Consider the following 15,238-nt stretch of genomic DNA (forward strand, 5'->3'; position numbering starts at 1 on the left):
AGCAAGGGAGATTTAGGTTGGACAATAGGAAAAAGTTCCTAACAGTCAGGGTAGTTAAACACTGGAATAAATTGCCTAGGGAGGTTGTGGAATCTCCATCTCTGGAGATATTTAAGAGTAGGTTAGATAAATGTCTATTAGGGATGGTCTAGACAATATTTTGTCCTGCCATGAGGACAGGGGACTGGACTCCATGACCTCTCGAGGTCCCTTCCAGTCCTGGAGTCTATGAATCTATGAAGAATCTGTGCATCACACTCTAGCGCTGTCTACACTGGACTTGGGGCAGTTTAACTAGGCTGCTCAGGGGGTGGGTTTTTCAGGTGGAAGCAGGAGCTGGGCGCAACTAGTTTTCCAGCACAGAGCAGGCCTCGGGGGCAAACACAGCTCCACCTCCGACCCTCTCCTCTGCCACCGGCCACATCCTCAGTGCTGTGACCCCCGCCCTGGCTGGCTTTGCCCAGCACTCCCCTGGAGCCGGGGCGGCGCAGGCCCCACAAGCCCTGGAGGTCAGGCCCCGCCTCTGCCCCTCTCCTCAAGCCCGCTCGGCTCAGGGCTCCAGGTGGCTTCACCTCTGCCACTGCCTGGCCCCCGCGGGCGCGGCAGCAGCGCCACACGGAGACGTCCCGCCTGGTTCCAGCCCCCATCGCCGCCAGCACGAGTGAGACCCTCCCGCTCGCGCGGGCTGGTGGGTGTGGGCAGCGGGGACCGAGCAAGGGGGGAAGCTCCCCGGGACCGGGGCGCGCTCCGCCCCCGCCCAGCCCCGTTCCCCGCCGCAGGGGGAGGAGCCCGGCCCGGCCCGGCCCGGCAGCGGGACCGCGGGATGCGCCCGCGCGGCTGAGCGATGAAGGAGGCGCAGGGCGGCGGGGCCCTGCCCGGCACCTCGCTGCAGCGGGCCTGCCGCCTGCTCGTGGTCTTCTGCGCCCTGCACCTCTCGGCCACGCTGCTCTACTACCTGGCGGGCAGCGGCGACCTGCGCCCGCCGCGCACCCCCGAGCCGCCGCCGCGCAGCCCGGGGGCCGCCCGCGCCCAGCCCGGGCCACCGCCGCCGCCGCCCAGCCCGGGCCCGGCCAACAGCTCCCGCGCCCCGCCCGGGCCGCTGCCGGACTGCCCCGACCCGTCGCCGCTGCTGGGTAAGCGCCCCCCGCCCGCCACTCGCTCCCTCCCTCGCAGGCGAGAGGCCGGTCCCAGGGGGCTGCTGCCCCTCCCCTCCCCCCCCCGTGCCGTGCCGTGCCGTGCCGTGCCGTGCTCCGGGCCCCCGCTGTGAAAAGTAACGCGCCGAGCTGCGCCCCGGACCGCCGGCTGCTGGGCCAAGGGGCAGGAGGCGTCAGGCTCCCGGTGCCTGTTGTCTCTGGACGCGGTGAACGCGGCTTTGGAATGAAGCTCATCGCCTGTGCGCACCCCCCTTCACTTCTCCGCTCCCGGGGCCCCTTTCCGCAGGCACAACTGGGCCAGTTCAGCCAACTCCCCTCGTCTCTCCTGCCTCTGGCCAGGCTGCAAGCCTGAGCGCTGGTCATGGTCCGCCCGAGGAGTTTTACACCGAGAGCCTTCCCACCTCCGCAGGCAGTGAAATCTGCCTTGAAAAGCCGGGATGAGATGAGATGAGACTAGCTTGTGTTCAATATTTTGCTCGTGTCAGTATCGCACAATTAGACAAATAGATGAATCCGTATCAAGCTTACGCTGAGAAACTCCTTAAAATAGGGTTCATGAACAGACATGTAAAGGAATAAATAACAATATACTGAAGTCAGCGTTAGGCCTTTCACTGTCCCACCCAAACCGAAGTTACCTGCTCCAAACAAAGCCCTGGGTCCTGAGAGCTATGCTGAGCCCCGCTTGTCTGAGTGGCCACAGCCTTATTCTCAAGTGCCTGTTTCTACTGTGTCTTCCATGAGGTTTATTTGTAACCATTGTAGCTCATCTTGGTTACATAAACCAGGTGGAAGCTGTTCACCCACAAAGTGGAGATTGAGTTTGTTTCATCTCACTGCAGCATATCATAATACCTATTAAATGCTACCTTGCTTATTTAATTTTCAAATAATAGGAAGTTATGGGTGGTGCTAAGGACACTAAAAATTGTTTCCCTGCTTTTCATGACCCGTTTCTGGTTCTTTACCTTCAGATTAAGAGCTGTTCATGCTACAGATACAGCTGTTGGGTAACCTGGCTCTGACAGGATTATACCCCTGACCTGCTTACACCATTCTAACCTGTAGTGTAGACAGGGTCTTACCCACTGTCCTGGAAGTTGGGACCCTTTGTAGTCAGAACAGGACCCCTGATATGGCTGGGTTTGTAGGGTGAACAGATCCTTAATAGTAATATTTAGAAGGCTGCTGAAAAGCATGTTGTGTTTCAAGATGGCATTTTATTTAAAACAACAATAATAGAATAACTTTGAAAAAAGTAATATTACACGCTGGAGAAGTCCTTGGCTCCAAATACTCTTTCAGTTCACAATTGTGTGCTGCTGAGAAGAGAGCAAGTAAAAAAAATTACGAATGACTTATGTTTATACGGACCTTATCAGAATTCTTCACGGTAGTCTCAATGAGATGCTGATGCGAGAGACTTTAAAAACAGAGTATTTTTTCCTCTCAGACTTATAAATATTTTACTTCATCTTGTACGTAGTGTTTCACCATAATACTGCTAGGGTTACAATTCAGTTTCCTATTACAGATCCACAATTCTTAGGACAGTTGTGGTCTTTTGTTTGGGTTCTTGGATAGGGTGGGGAGGCTTGGTGGCTTTTATTATTCATTTATTTATTTATTTATTTATTTTATTTTCCAAAAGTCTTATTTCTTGATTGTTCCCTTTAACCAGTGTTAGTAGATTCCAGCTAATTCTCTGTCTGCGAATCCATTCAAAACCTGATTGTTTTCACCAAACCCCAGGGTTCTCGCCCAGCTTCTCAGCAAAGATTAAATAGTTCTTGTATGACTATGACTTTGGAACTTCTATAATTGGTGTATTTGTTTGGGCAGCACCTACCACATCATGGGCAGCATGGAATTCTACAGATAAAGGTTATGAAGTGTTTCATAAATAAATATATTCAAGCAACAATGATCAGAGTGAACACAGTCACATTTGGGAGGCAGCATTAGTGTGCCTTTGACTTAGGCTGACCAGATATCAAGTGTGAAAAACTGGGGTGAGGGAGAATAAGTGCCTGTATAAGACAAAGACTCTAAGATCCAGGCATCTGGTCACCCTACTCTGACTTCTAAGACTTGTTAATCTGCAATAAAGTTATTTGCTTATCTAAATGTTTGCAGGATTGTAGCTCAGTGATGTTGTAAAACATCCAGTTGTTCTGCTGTACAGCTCCCTTACTTTGCATATTACTGTGAGATAAGAAAAATGTGAATTCTCTCTGCTGTCCTTGGATTTCTGACAGTGTGTTGTTGCTTAATAGCTGCTGCTAGAGGCCAGATACTATTTGAAACTTAAATAATGAAGCTTGATACATTGACCTTGTAGTGCCTTTTAGATGATTACATATTACTGCTGGGTAACCAAAGGCATTTGTGATGTGAAGATTAGAAAGAGAACCTGCTCTGTTACTAGTGTGTTGTGTTTACGCAGGGACTCTCTTTAACAAGAGATTTTTTTTAAATGCTTTTGAGAAGCTTTATGTGGTTTTCAACATATGCAACTCTCAGGGAAGTTCTGAGCTGACCACTTACTGCTAAGTGAGAGGCTGTTTATGGATCAGCACATCTGCGTAACAAATGACTGGTTTGGAGGTGGTTTTGAGGTCACTAAAAGGAACTGTGTTCAATGTTTTGTTTTTTGCTGCATGTCTTTCACTTTCTCCATCATTTAGAAACCAGTTGTGTGGCCAGTACTGTGCTGTCAACACAAAAAGCACAAATTAGAACCCTTCTGGGAAATGGCTTACCTTTACACTATCTGAACTAGATAGTTATGCTAGGTTAAAATGTTTAACTGTCAGAGCTTTCCATTGCCCCTCCAAGGAGCATGTCAAATGCTTTCAAATGCATAGAATCCTGAGACAGGAAAGAGAGTACCTCCTGATTCATTGCACTCCTTCCCCTGCCTGAACCAGGAAGCTGCATTGTCAGCCATTTTAGTCCACGTTTTATAAATACTAGTTTGTACGCCATATTCACTGCAACTTACTAAATCTGCTTGCTTCCCTATTAGGAAGTAGCCACTTTGTGTACAGTGTGGCAGGGGAGGTAGTGTGCGTGCTATGAATTGTGGAGTTGGTTACCTGGAAGGACTTGCCTGGTTGTGATGAAAGGGCTATCAGTGCCACAGCTTAACCGTTTTACCTGAAGTATGCGCAGTACTGCTGCTCTTCCCATGGATGTACAATGGCATGTGGCTGCATGTCCATCAGACTCTCTAAAGGCCGTAATGTAGCCAGGGACAGAGACCAAAGAGCCTGGTGGCTCATGAGTGGCTGGAATTCTTCCTACCTGTTTAGATATTGGTCGCTTGGATAAAATTAGCCATTGTTCTGCGGTATTCGGAGGAGGGCAAAACACTTGACTTCTTGCTTCTCAGACATAGGCTGCCGCCTGGACTACAATGTGTGAACGGCAGAGCTGAGAGCGGGATATCCAGGTGTGCACATACCCTCAGGCTTGGTCTACGCCAGTGGCCTCCAACCTTTTTGTGGCCAGTAGCACATTCATGTTTTCAGAAGAGTGGTGGGCGCCAACAATTTTTCAAGGCTTATTTTGTATTTGTATATTAAATAGTACAAAAAATCATATTTAATATTACATAATATATGAATCCAGAGAGGAGCTGGAGAGAAGCCGCGAGGACAGAGAACACTGGAGTTCTCTATCCCCAGCAGGCGTGGGGCCCTGGCTTCTCTCCCCTGCTGGGCACTAGGCGGACCCTAGGTTTTTTGCTGCCCGAAACCAAAAAATTTTTGCCTGCCCCTCCCACCCCAGCCCTAGGCTCTACCCCTCTCCCACCTGCACCCAAATGCATATGGAAGGCATAGGGACTGACCCTCAAACCTTGTACCTAGAAAGGGATGGGGATCTAGTAAAGAGGGTCTGGCAGAGGAGCGGGTGTGGGGGTGCTTGGGGGCTCTACGCTGGCAGAGAAGTGGGGTGTGATGTGCTTGCGGAGGAGGAGAGGGCGTATCCGGAGGGTTGCAGGAGAAGAGGTGCAGGGAAGGGGGGAGGTGTGGGAGGAGAGGGCTGGGGGAGGGTACAAGGGGAGAGGTGCGGGTGTGGGGTGCTTGGGGGCTCTACACTAGCAGAGAAGCAGGGTGTGATGTACTCATGGAGGAGCAGAGGGGGTATCCGGAGGGTTGCAGGAGAAGAGGTGCAGGGAAGGGGGGAGGTGTGGGAGGAGAGGGCTGAGGGAGGGTCCAGGGGGAGAGGAGCGGGTGTGGGGGTGCTTGGGGACTCTACACTGGCAGAGAAGCAGGGTGTGATGTACTCATGGAGGAGCAGAGGGGGTATCCGGAGGGTTGCAGGAGAAGAGGTGCATGGAAGGGGGGAGGTGTGGGAGGAGAGGGCTGGAGGAGGGTACAAGGGGAGAGGTGCAGGTGAAGGGAGAGTACAAGGGGAAGGGGTTGTGGCAAAGGAGCGATGGGGGAGGTACAAGTGAAGAGACTGGGAGCAGGACGAGGGGTGCAAGGGCTGAGAGGGGCAGGCACTGACAGCTGCTTCCCCAGCCCTGTGCAGTCAGAGCCAAGAGGACGGACAATGACCCCCAGATGCCTGAGCCGCGGGGGGTCCCTTGGCAGGGCAGTATCCCCCGCTGCCCTGCTCGGAGCCGGGCTCTGCCTCTCCCCTCCCTGGCGCTGTGGGGGCCGGGGGCAAGCAGCGCGGGGCTGAGGCGGGGGAGGTGCATGGCAAGCTGGGTCCGGGGACAGGAGAGGGCAGCTCCCTGGCAGCTCGGGCTGCCCAGCCACTCGCCCCATCAGCGCACGAGCTGGGATCCGCGCCCCCTGCCCAGCCCAGCCCCGTGGCGCCCTACATAGCCCACTCAGGCGGGCAAACGCCATGCCGCCCTGGGGAGTCTCGGAGCAGCAGCAGGACCCCTCCTCCCTCCCTGAATCCTGGGCCCCACTTCCCTCCCTACCTGGTACCTCAGGAGCCCCTCTCGCCGCCGCAGCCTGGGCTTGGCTCCAGGGGATGATGCTCTGGCTTTCCAGCAGCAGGGCACTGTCCAGGGCTGGCTCCCGGCTTTTTGCCACCCAAGCAGCCCCGGAGTTCTCTGTCCCCGGCAGGCACGGGGCCATGGCTTCTCTCCAGCTTAAGCCGCAGCCTCGTGCCTGCTGGGGACAGAGAACACCGGCACTTCAGCCCCAGAGAACCCGGAGAGAAGCCACAGCCCTGAGCCTGCCAGGGACAGAGAACACCAGCGGCTGCAGCCCCGGAGTTCTCTGTCCCCGGCAGGCACGGGGCCGCGGCTTCTTTCCCCTGCTGGGCACTAGGCAAGTGCTCATAAATCCCCCGGCAGGAACCATGGTGCCCGCGGGCACCACATTGAGGACCACTGGTCTACACAGTTATACTGACCTGACCCCCAGTATAGGCAGCTCTCTGTCAAGGGCGGGCTTTTCCCCTTGCTATAACTCCTGCCTCTCATGGAGGTGGAGTGCCTGGACCGGAGATGCCCTCCCATCAATGTAGATAGTATGGTCACTGAAGTGGTGCAGCTGCGCCCCTGCAGCATTTTCAGTGATGACCTCCCCTTAGAGAGCATCACTAGTGTGCTCTGCAGCTCACACCCTGTAGTCCCCGCAGAACCACAGTGTAAACAGAGCTGAAGTCAGGTTTGTCAAAAAATGTTAGTGGCCTCAGAGCACGACTACCTACTCTTGCTGGTAGCGGCAATGACAGTTTTTCCTAAATACTTAATTAACTTTAGGAAAAACAAATAAATATGCACATATACAGGTCCAAATCGGTCTGGTTTCTTTATGTAAGGTTTTTGTAGGGGGTGGGTTGCAGACTCAATAATAAAAAAATGTGCAGTTGTCTCTATTTTTTGCTGGACTGAAACAGAATAGGAAGACAAATAAGGTGCTTTGGATATTCTTGTCTTTTTTGTTGTTTGTTTTGCCTTTTTTAAGAAAAAGACTTGCTAGCTAGTAAGTCTGTTGTTGTGAAAAGTGATATTTGTTAATATTACTGTTCACAGGAGATTTACACAAGCCCAGGGACAAATTAAGACTTGGATGGGGAGATGGGAAGGGAGGCAATGGGAGTCAGGGATGATGGGTGGGTGGCTGAGTGGCCATGGGAGGCAGCCCTGGGAGAAGGGCCACGGCTTTATCCCCCACCCCCTGACTCACTTCCCAGGAGGCTGTGTCTACAAGAAAAGCCCCTGGTGGCTGCATGCGAGAATCACTGGCCTTAGTTTGACAAGCAAGGATTAGGGAAAGCTTTCCCTGTGCAAGTGAGTATCACTACAAATATGCAAAGTTTGGTCACTATAACTGAGGGGTAAGCACATCAGCATAAGCGCGACCAGACCTCGATCCAATATAGGAGGGGTGGGCAAACTTTTTGGCCTGAGGGCTACATCCGGGTTCCGAAATGGTATGGAGGACCTGGCCCCGCCTCCTATCTGCCCTCTCCCTCTTTCCACCCCCTGACTGCCACCCTCAAAACCCCTGACCCATCCAACCCCCTACTGCTCCGTGTCCCCGACCAATCCCTCCCAGGACCCCCTGCCCCTGAATACACCCCGAAGGACCCTACCCCCTATTCAGTCCCCCGACTCCCTGTCCCCTGACTGCTCTGACCCCTATCCACACCCTCGCCCCCTGACAGGCCCCCCAAGACTCCCACACCTATCCAACCCCCCCATCCCCTGACACCCGCCCCCAATCTTTGCCCTATCCAACCACTCTCTGTCTCCTGACTGCCCCTTGGGGGACTCTGCCCCTTACTCACCCGCTCTCCGGCCCCTTAGCATGCCGCTCAGAGCAGCAGGACTGGCAGCTGCATTTTGTTCAAGGCTACAGAAATAGGCTTCAGGGTACTCAACATGTGTTCAACATTTCTCTTAAGCCTGTTAGGCAAGAAGATTATTTTCTGCAAGAAGATTATTTTCCCCAAGAATCAGGCAAGCACAGACAATACTGAAGGGGGTTTATTTACGGTACTGGTAAGACTGACAGGCAGCTTCAAAAATATAATGCCACTGTGGCCAGTTATATACATTATTTTATCAGTTCATTTGCATTTATCTGTACATGCAGAGACAGACGTTGCAAGTCAAGAGAGAACCCTGAACAAAGATAAAAATAAGAACAGTACGTACATATAGAGGTCATCCTAATTGCATCAAACGTCTATGCCTACCTCGCGGGGGAAGGAGGTGGGACATGAGGGTAGGAATGGGTTCTTACAGATATCCGGTGGTCTGTGAAGAGAGGGTTTATTCTGTTCTAAGAGCTGAGTTACTGGTTGGGCATTAACCATATAAGCTTATCAGTTGTTTACAATTGTCAGTGCTGTTTGTGCTACTGAAATATTCCTGCTTGCTTCTCTGGGCCCCATTCTGTTTTCCTCACTGAACTGTCTCTTTCCATGGACACAAGCTTTTTTCTTCTTATCGATAAGCTGAACTAAGGCCTTGGCTACACTTGAGAGTTACAGCGCTGTTGAGGAGAGAAGCAGCATGGCGGGTGGGGGGGGGGTGTCCGTTTCGGAACGGTTGCTTATCTGGTCTGCGAGGGGAAAAAAACAAACAGCTGCTGTTTGCTTTCAGTGAGTGAGAGAGGGGTGGGGGAGGGGGTCAGAACTTGCAAGGCGGCTGCTGACACAGTGTGAGCTCCAAAAATCCACTCTCTCTCTCTCCCCCCCACGCTCCCAGTCACACTCCACCCCCCCCCTTTTGAAAAGCACATTGCAGCCACTTGAACGCTGGGATAGCTGCCCATAATGCTCCGCTCCCATAATGCACCGCTGCAAATGTGGCCACGACAGTGCGCTGGTAGCTGTCAGCGTGGCCACACTGCAGCGCTTTCCCTACTCAGCTGTATGAAGACAGGTTTAATTCCCAGCGCTGTACCGCTGCAAGTGTAGCCATACCCTAAGTTCTCATGTATTGACAGAAACTATGTCCTTGCTTCTCAGCAGTTTGTCTTTTCTGCTGGCTGAATTTTAACTCCTTCCTGACAAGCCCAGTCTTGAGAACTTTGGCTGTGACAGTGCCATGTATTTTTTCATGGTTTTGTTCACAAACTGTCATCAGATTAGGCCAGTTCTTGATATGGTGCTCAAAACAGTCCACTACTGAGTGGACTGCAAGAGAGTTAGCTTGGTTTCTCCCACTTTTTTCAGAGCAGCTGCTGCAAAGTGGCTGTTACCGAAGTATTTCGCAATTTCAACAACATTCGCCTTTATTTCTGGGACACTGAAATCTTTAGCTAGGAGGTGCATCAAATGAGCACTGCAACCGTATGTTGTTAGCTTGGGATTCTCTTCGAAATCTTCTAAATCATCTTCTTCTCATCTGGGATACATTTGCAGCATTGTCTGTGACCAAGCTGCGTACTAGACATTTGATTTGTTTTTCACAGCTTGTTATAGCTGTTACTGCTACTTCTTGTCAGTGTTCTGCTGTGTGTGCATCTCCTGATGTATCAATTGTTTCTGTAAGGCACATTCCCTTCTTCTGTTGTCACACAGGCACATGCAACAGGATCATTGTGGACACTGCTCCACCCGTCAAGACTCAGGTTAACAATTTCACCCTCTAGACCTTTTGCACACTGCTCAATTTCTCTTTCATACACTTTATCCAGCAATTTGCCTGTGACATCCTGGTCTTAATGACTGAACCATGTTAATGAAGTTCTCAATCATACGGAAAAGAGACTTTGTTGCATAAACAAACTGGGCAATTTTTTCGATAACCTCTTTTTGTAATCTGCTGGTTCTTATCACAAACTTCTCTGTGGTTGTTTCTAGATGAAGGAGATTATGTTTTCTTTTTGCTACAGGTGATATACTGTGGCTATGTAACATACATGATGTGACTGAAATACTATCATTGACAGATGACTTTGAAACTATAGAAAATGATGGTGACCTTGAAAGTGGATAGTCTTCAGAATCCTGTATGTTGAGGATGGATTCTCCTAAACAAAATAAGTCAATGCAGTTATTTAATTGTTATTACCATACTGCTCTCTGCATTCACTGACACTCAGGGCTTGTCTACAGTGATTAAGTTCCTCCTCTGCCTTGGTGGGTCCTGCACTTATTGGCTGATTTTGCTCGCCTCAGAGATTCATGGCAGCCCTCAGTTTGGCCATTTCCTAATTAGCCTGTCTGTCTTAATTTGTTCCAGCAAGTTCCTGATTGTTCTGTAACCGCCCCTGTTACCTTACCCAGGGAAAAAGGACCTGCTTAATCTGGGACTAATATATCTGCCTTCTATCACTCTTCTGTAGCCATCTGGCCTGACCCTGTCACGGTACATTACCCGCAGGATCGACAGGCATCAATTTGTAGTCTAGACATGATAAATTGGCCACCACGCGCTCTCCTGTCGACTCTAGTACTCCACCCGAGCGAGAGGCGGGGTTGACGGGGAGCGTCAGGTCTCGGCTCACCGCAGTGAAGACACCGCGGTGAGTAGATCGAAGTACGTTGACTTCAGCTACATTATTCACAGAGCTGAAGTTGCGTAGCTTAGATTGATACCACCGCATCCCCTTCTCCACCTCCCCTTCCCCCCGCCCCCCCGTAGACCAGGCTATAGCACTACTTTAAAGGTGAAATTGTAAAAGGAAGATCTGCCTATTTCAGCTACTTATTTTTTATCACAACTGCATCTGAAATGATAGAACCATAGAGTAACAACTGTATTTTTTGCTCAAACGTGAGAATTCAAGAATAGTCCAGAAGGAAGACAGGCAGTCCTTAAGAAAGAAGCATGAAATAAAAAAAAGTTTACCAGCCTGAAGATCCTGCATGTTCAGACGTGTTCCTTTCCTCATCTCCAACGCAGCTTCCTCCTGAGAAGGAACTCGTCTCATGATGTTGTTTCATTTAGGCAACCAGGCCTTGCATTTCTTTGTTGCACTTTTTGCATTTGCACACGTGCCTGTCTTACACACAGGTATAATAATAATATAAATAATATATGGAGATATACCTGTCTCATAGACCTGGAAGGGACCTTGAAAGATCGAGTCCAGTACCCTGTCTTCACTAGCAGGACCAAGTACTGTCCCTGACAGGGTGAGTTTCTTTTGTTTCCCCTCCCCGTAAGTCCCTAAGTGGCCCCCTCAAGGATTGAACTCACAACCCCAGGCCAGTGCTAAAACCATTGAGCTATCCCTCCCCCAGGAAGAGGAGCTTAATTAAAATATTCCCAAACTGAGTCTCTTTTACGGCCTGGTGCCATTATAGGTTTTCCCTTCTAGTGAGAGAATGGTATGGTAGATCTCAAGTCAATGAAGGCTACACTCAGAAAGACCTCAAGACTTCTGGAATATGCTGCTCAAATGGTTTCACTTTTGTTTCTACTGCCTGTCACTCCCTTCTCACATTTATCTTCAGACTACTACTTCTTGTCCAGATCTATTCTGCCCCCAACAATCTTCTATTCATTGAACTTTTTGAAACTTTGCACTTTTAGAGAGAGGTAAGGGATTGACCCTGTTTACACAAATTTGCAGAGGGAAAATAGAGTTGAGGTCTGTTATTTCTCACCTCTCTATAGTCTTTATTTATTTAAAAAACATTTTTGCTGTTAACGAGCCTGTTATCTCTGGACCCACAAATCCACAGTTTGAGAACTGCAAAACTAAGCATCTCTGATGGTTTCTTCTAGACTGAGCACTGAGTCCCATTGGGTAGATAGAAAGATTAACCTAAATAATCTGTACAGAAGCCCCTGAATCCCCATAAGATTGAGTCCCTAATCCATGAACTATTGGAACTCATTTACAAAACTTTTCTTAAACATTGCATGATTATATTGTCTCATACTATAGAATTAGAATTTATAATCTGTATTCCATGATGAGATATCATTGAGCTAAAATGTATCTTAATTCAAACTATCTTTAGATAGGTTTTTTCCTCCAAAAGCATTTTATCAAAAAATGATTTAAATAAAAACAATTGTTTTTCTTAAATTAAAAAAGTCAATCACTGATTTTTATCCATCCTCCTCTCTCCTCTCCTCTTAGGACTCTTGCTTTTGGATGGTTTAGTGAGGTTATTATGAGCTTGTCCTTCCCCACTCCCCTCAAAAGAAAGGGGGCAGAGGAGATGATAAGATCCTTGGGGAGAATAGTCTGTGTTAGGATAACTCACCATAAAATAGACACTTTGTCTTTTGGGGCCAGAAGTCCCTAACATAGGTTATTCTTTTATATGCTACCGATAGATCCACCACATAAGCAGTTGATTAAAATAAATCAGTGAAAAGCCCTTTAATACAATTATGCATATTAGAGGATCTCTGCTTGCTTTGCTTTGGGCAGTCTGGTGATTTATGGCTGGCAGAATGGAAGTCATCATTTGCCAACGTGTTACTTGTTTTTTTACGTTGACAGGGAGGTAAAAATGTTACGTTAATGTGTTTATAATGTAGTGAGGAAGTTATGTTGGCATCATGGCCCCTTGTTCTAAAATATTCATATCTCTGGTTACACCTGTCTTCCAAACCACGTTCAGAAATAACACATGTTCTGGGTTAGTGCTGATAAGTTGTGCTTAGGAGCTGTTTGTTCCAGATGTTAAATCAGCTGACAGGAATTCAGTCATATTTTTACACCATCAGAAATTACTACTTTCAATACATTTCTGTTAGAAAGTTATCAGGATGAAAAGAGATGATTTCATTAGAAATCATAACACTGCCGTGTGCGTTGGACAATCTAGGAGGAGAGCCATGTTGTGACATGGTTTCTGCTTTGTGTCATGCGTGTGTGGGATTTGTGGTCGCGGCAGAAGAGACAATCAGCGACTCATCCTTAGGCTTTGCGATTAAAATAAATAAAAACAACATCAAAGCCCTTGAGTTTGCTTGTGCTGCAGCAATGGTGGAACTGAAGGCATGCAGGTGTACAGTGAACTAATCAGCCGGACGGGATATTGTTATGTAGTGTTGCTAATCATATCTGTACTGCAGTAGTGCCCAGAGAAGCTAGTTGGGGAGCAGAGCTCGATAGTGCTAGGTGCTATGCGAATACCCGATGAAAATCCAGGCCATGGCCTAAAGAGCCTACAGTGGAAGGCCCTGACACTTCAGTGGGCTGTGTCTGTGCATACTGCTGTGCCAGGCAGAGCCCCACTCACCTCAGTGGGCCTGCAAGTGATGCACTCAGTTACAGAATTGGGGACTAAGAAATGCCAGATGACTCGCTCTCTGACGGCAGCTCTGGCCGCAGTCATTCAGACTAGACCTAACGGTTCCAGTTTAGAGGGTAGCTGGGATGTTATCAGCGTTCAGGTGCCTGGGTAACCTGTCAGTGGGTCCTGGCCGAGCTCCCCTTGTAGCACAGATGCAGCCCTGGTGGAACGGTAACAAAAGCCGATGGCAGGCAGTTGCCATGCTGGTGCTGAGCAGTACTTCAAAGGCTAACCAGTTCTCCATCTTGTGAAAACAGAAATCATGTTTTTTTAAGTGTTTACGAAGTGTGAACAGCACGGCCGGAGGGCAGCGGAAGAGGATAGACGGAAGATATGTAAGCCCCAGGATGATGAGAGCCTTATTCCCTGTAGAGGGAAGAGAGGCTGCTACCAATTAATTAGAGCACCTGAAGCCAATTAGAGGACCTGAAGCCAGTCACCTGATTAAACCCCCCCTCCTTCAGTCACAGTTGGATGAGTTTAAGCAGAGTGGTTTGGTGTTGGAGCAGACGGCAGTTTGGAGAAGTGCTGTGGTGGGTCAGAAGACCAAGACCCTAGGTAAAGGGAAACCCGGCTTGTGTAGCCTGATTTGGGGTGGGTTAGTAGGGTTGGTGTAATTTATCCACTTAATTTAATTTTATTTGATTAATTTTTAATTAGTAATTAATAATAATTATTGGATATTAATTAGTATGGGTTTGGCTCGCCAATATAATTGATCAGAAGATAAAGTTCGTCCTGAATCAGGCTTCACAGAGTTTATAAAAGGAACTTCGGGGGTATGACAGGAGCTTACACTGAGACAGATATAGTCATAAAGACCTTTTTATTAAACTCAATGAAACGATGAATAAATGTTAAAACAGTTCACGATTACAAAGTTACAAACTATCACAGTTCTTTAAGAGAGAGATTTATGATAATACACTGTTATAAGCTCACTCTGTGTAGTGCAGCAGCACTTTGGGTGTTTTTCACACCTCTGATAGAGGAAGCTATTGTATGCGTTTTGGTTTTAACCCTACATATACTAGGTGCTTTAGAGGGTAAGAATGAAGCAGAAGGGACCGCCAGGCCCCAGTTATTTGTACCCCCGTCCCCCCCTATGGGCCCAGGCTCTAGCTTGCTGACACATTGCTTTTTCTTTCAAACAAGGCACTGCCTCCATTCTCTCATGTCTGTTCCCCCTAGGCACAAGGAGAGCGACAAAGCGAAACTTGCAAATTGAAGTGCATTCCCTTTATGGCAGGGACAGAGTGGGCCTGCTGGCTGAATATGGGGCTGAGTGAGACCACAAGGAGGAGGTTAGAAAGGCAGAGGCAACCCAGAGTTGCCGTGACTCCTGACACACCCTGTGTGTTAGTTATTACAAAAGAGTAAAACAGGGGTAGGCAACCTATGGCACATGTGCCAAAGATGGCACACGAGCTGATTTTCAGTGGCACTCACACTGCCTGGGTCCTGGCCACCGGTCTGGGGGGCTCTGCATTTTAATTTGATTTTAAATGAAGCTTCTTAAACATTTTACAACTCTTATTTACTTTACATACAACAGTATTTTAGTTATATATTATAGAGTTACAGAAAGAGACCTTCTAAAAATGTTAAAATGTATTACTGGCACGCGAAACCTTAAATTAGAGTGAATAAATGAAGACTTGGCACAGCGCTTCTGAAAGGCTGCCGACCCCTGGAGTAAAAGATAGTCATTGCAAAAATTGGAATGGCAGAGAAGAACCAGCAGTGGGTATAACAATAAGCGCAAAGACACCTGGAACCAATTTCCGCTGTGATTTGTGCCTCTTCATGGAATTACACGGGTGTAAATCAAGACAGAATTTCATCCTCAGAGTATATTTAACATTACTCCTTACTCCTATATCTGCCTCTCCCAT

General features: G+C 48.7%; 1 protein-coding gene across 1 annotated transcript in view; it reads left to right on the top strand.

Moving 5' to 3' along the window:
• Positions 1-829: 829 nt before the first annotated feature.
• Positions 830-15,238, top strand: part of B4GALT1 (beta-1,4-galactosyltransferase 1) — a 69,099-nt gene continuing 54,690 nt past the window's right edge. The window contains exon 1 of the mRNA XM_050948318.1: positions 830-1,133. Coding sequence (XP_050804275.1) covers positions 845-1,133 — 289 coding nt within the window. The 5' untranslated portion in view covers positions 830-844. The remainder of the gene's footprint in view (positions 1,134-15,238) is intronic.

The sequence above is a fragment of the Gopherus flavomarginatus genome, chromosome 3 (genome assembly GCF_025201925.1).
Source record: "Gopherus flavomarginatus isolate rGopFla2 chromosome 3, rGopFla2.mat.asm, whole genome shotgun sequence".
Classification (NCBI taxonomy): Eukaryota; Metazoa; Chordata; order Testudines; family Testudinidae; genus Gopherus; species Gopherus flavomarginatus.